The 3309-nt window shown below is 42.6% G+C and overlaps 1 protein-coding gene across 2 annotated transcripts; it reads right to left on the reverse strand.

Moving 5' to 3' along the window:
- Positions 1–1284: 1284 nt before the first annotated feature.
- Positions 1285–2260, reverse strand: LOC138386312 (NEDD8-conjugating enzyme UBE2F-like). Of its 2 annotated transcripts, XM_069472651.1 has the most exons (2): positions 2050–2260; positions 1285–1953 (listed from the first exon to the last, which is right to left on the reverse strand). In XM_069472651.1, the coding sequence occupies exons 1-2, from the start codon at positions 2170–2172 to the stop codon at positions 1615–1617; spliced, it is 462 nt and encodes a 153-aa protein (XP_069328752.1). In that variant the 5' UTR covers positions 2173–2260; the 3' UTR covers positions 1285–1614. The 2 variants fall into 2 exon arrangements, with proteins under 2 accessions (XP_069328752.1, XP_069328751.1); XM_069472650.1 differs by having other exon boundaries at positions 1285–2260.
- Positions 2261–3309: the final 1049 nt, after the last annotated feature.

Below are 3309 nucleotides of genomic sequence, written 5' to 3' on the forward strand. Positions count from 1 at the left end.
TGCAGAGTAAAAAAGAGGCCCATATCTAACAATTATGTAAGACCACATTTCATACATGTTTGTATACTTATCCCTTGCTTCAATATTTGTACCCATTTTTTCCCTCGCCTTATTTACAAGATATATTTGTTTTCTACTTGTATCCATTGGTGCAAGTTTCCTCATATAATTTTTAGAATGAAAGCAAAAAAAAAGGCTTAGTGAATAATTCAACAATTATATGCTAACCACCTTCTATGTGGCAGGTGCCATTGTTGGTAATAAAGATAAAATGATTGGGAAAATGCATATGGTACCTAACCATTACTGAAATTGCTGTCTAGCTAAAGTCTCCCCAAAGAGTCTAGAGGAGGTGACAGTATTTAATTAAATACTATCTATATCAGTATAATTTTTCCAATATCTTACAATTAGAAGGTTTTTTTTTTTTTTTTTGAAATCAGACAAACATTTATTTTGCATATGACTTCACTGGTTCAAAGGTCTAAACGCTGGAATAAATCCACTTGCCTCTCTTCGGGGCTCTTCCTCTGCCGCGAATGAGCCTGGCTGAGGACGGCACATGCCGCCGCTGATTCCTGTCCTCCACAGCCCAGGCTCACCCCCAGAAAGGGCCAGAGCCACAGCAAACTCAGAAGAAGGCCACAGGCACAGTCTCAGTGGCATCAGACACTGTCTGGGCTGATTCCTGAGTATCTCTCCTGCCTCTCAGGACAGCGAGGGTCTGGCGCTCTGGTAAGTGGCTACTGGCTCCCGATCACATGACACCGCAGAAACACCAGCCCCCGCCTGGTCCAGCATCCGGCCAGCTTCCTTGGGGCAGCGTGTGAGAATGGGCTCCCTGCCTTTTTGTTTGTTTGCTTTTATTTTTATCATCCAGATCTAGCTTCCAAGGGCTCCAAAATGTCCTTGCCACATCTGGACCTGAAAGCAAGAGCTGATTTTTAAGAGCCAGAATCTTGTTGCATTTGGACAAAATGAATAATGTGTCTTTCATACTTTGTTTGTATTTCTCTTCAATAGTTGATTGACCCAACATCTTTCTGTCTGCTATTAAATAAAATACGCATTTCAATAAGAGATCTACAGTGAATGACTCTATGCATTCTGGAAAGCTTCACAACATCTAGGCAGGGCCAACATTCGTGGAAGAAGCTAAGAGAATTTGCCTCCAATCACAGTTTGTAGCGGGTTTCTTATTGCCAATCTGCGAGTTACACTGGACACATCATTAGCGTCAATTGTGCAGGAAACCAATTTTGTTTGGGGAAAGGGTAAGCAAGCTCTAGTCTCAGTGTTGAGTTCATTACAACTTCTCAAGAATTTCACCAACAGCCTATACAGTACAATTTCAAAAAAGTAAACATGTTAAGGTAAGCAGACAACTCTTTAGAAACCCAAATACATGTTCTTGCTGTATTTATGTAGCATTCTCCATCTACAATGGGCAGTCATGAAGATGGTCTTCTTCAGGACAACGTGGTCACAAGGCTGGGACAATCCAGTGGGACTGAGAGGGAGCATGAGGACGGGGGAGAGGCGGGGCTACCTCTTGCTGTTTCACGTTAGAGACAAACTGTAACACAGTCCGTGGGCCTGCAAGCTTCCCCTTCATCATCTGGCGTAACGCTTGATGTAGTCATCCACTTTGTTCCGGAAGTCCTCCTTGTCCCACAAATGATGTTCTGCAGCTTCAATATTCAGTGGATCATCAAAATTCAAAAGATCAGTAAACAAAGAGTTTAATCCCCAAACAACATCCTTCAGTGTTCTTGTGGGAGCCCAGCCAGTCCCGTCAATTGAGTGTTCCCTCAGTAAACTTAGACAAATTTCACCTGTCTCTGTGATGTTGGGGTGCCAAATCCTGGTCAAGCATTTCACTTTGGGAGGCACCATGTTGTACGCATCGGGAACTTCAGTTTCAAACTGAAATTTTCCATCCTGGTAGTAACCCTCATCTGGGGTTACAGTTAGCTGAAAGCAATGAAGCTTGTTTGGATCAGGAAAATGCACTTTACATGTACAAGGTAAATTAGCTTCAAATTCTGCAACGTCTTTAACAAGCAACTTGTCTCTCACACAAACCCTCCGAGTGGAGTCGGACGCTGTGGCTGACGTCCAGGACCCCTTGAGACCGTCATTGCGCTTCAGTTTGCTTGCTAGCGTTAGCATTACTGCCACCTTTCCCCTGGGTACCCGGAGACAGGCGAGGCGGGCCCGGCGCCCAACACCATGCCCGGCCGGGTGGCGGCGGTGGCGAGACGCGGCCCCTCACAGCCTCACCAGCTCCCGGCGGCGGGGAGGATCTTAAAATTTCATTACTTTCATTTCTTCCTTGATAGTTCTAACAGGTTAATATATAAAATTATGTCTACATTTTAAATATAAAGATAAATCAGATATCCACAGTTCACTCAGACTTACTCTTGGGAGTGCTGGCTAATTGTGTCTTTAGTTGCAGTATTTTGATGTTGTTTTTTAATTCATTCAAAAAATAGGAGAGCCTACTTGGTGTCAGGCATTAAGTTACATTCTGAGGATAGAGTATAAAAGATGAACAATACATGTTTCCTACCTTCAAGGAGCTTACAAACTATTACTAGCTGGGAGAATGACAAGCAAAGAGACAAAAATAAGAATAGTGCCAGAGCTACGATGTGTAGTAAAATGTTATGTGACCCAGATTGTTATTTCTATAGCATCTGATATAATTTCTGTCAGCCCCAAATTTGAGGAGGCAATAAGTTAAAAGCAGAAATATTTACTACCTTAACTGTGGTTGAAGTGGGCTAGCTATGACTGTGTTTGGAATGATATGGTCTTGTCAGAATAGTAATTGATAACCCCCTTTCAACATCTATCTGGCAGGTACAGATAGAACAACTCATCCCCGCCCTGTTTGTCCAGAATTCAATATGGATTCAAAACAACCACAAGCCCTGCAGCCTCACCACAAATCATTCTCCCAACAAGTCTCTGACATGGCACTTAGATGTAGAGAGATTGGGTGAAGCTATTTATTATATATCCAGTCAAAACTGCATTAGAGTCTTCATTTAGAAAGTCTTAGTCGGGGTCCAAGACTGATAATCACAGGAACTCAAAACCACAGCGTAGGATTTTAACAAGAAGGACCTCTTTAGTCCACCAGTGTCACTTCTGAGTATCTAGGAGGGGACCATGACTCCTTACAAAAATAGGGTTTACTGTGTTCCAATAAGTTAACTACAGTGGTGACTGGCACACTAAAAGCTCTGACTTCAGCATTATACTATGTAACAAACACATCTGTACCCTCTTAATATTTGA

The sequence above is a fragment of the Eulemur rufifrons genome, chromosome 7 (assembly GCF_041146395.1).
Source record: "Eulemur rufifrons isolate Redbay chromosome 7, OSU_ERuf_1, whole genome shotgun sequence".
In the NCBI taxonomy this organism is placed as follows: domain Eukaryota; kingdom Metazoa; phylum Chordata; class Mammalia; order Primates; family Lemuridae; genus Eulemur; species Eulemur rufifrons.

Excerpts from the sequence above, each read along its gene's own strand:
- LOC138386312 (XM_069472650.1), bottom strand. The coding sequence starts at position 2,172 with ATGCTAACGCTAGCAAGCAAACTGAAGCGCAATGACGGTCTCAAGGGG.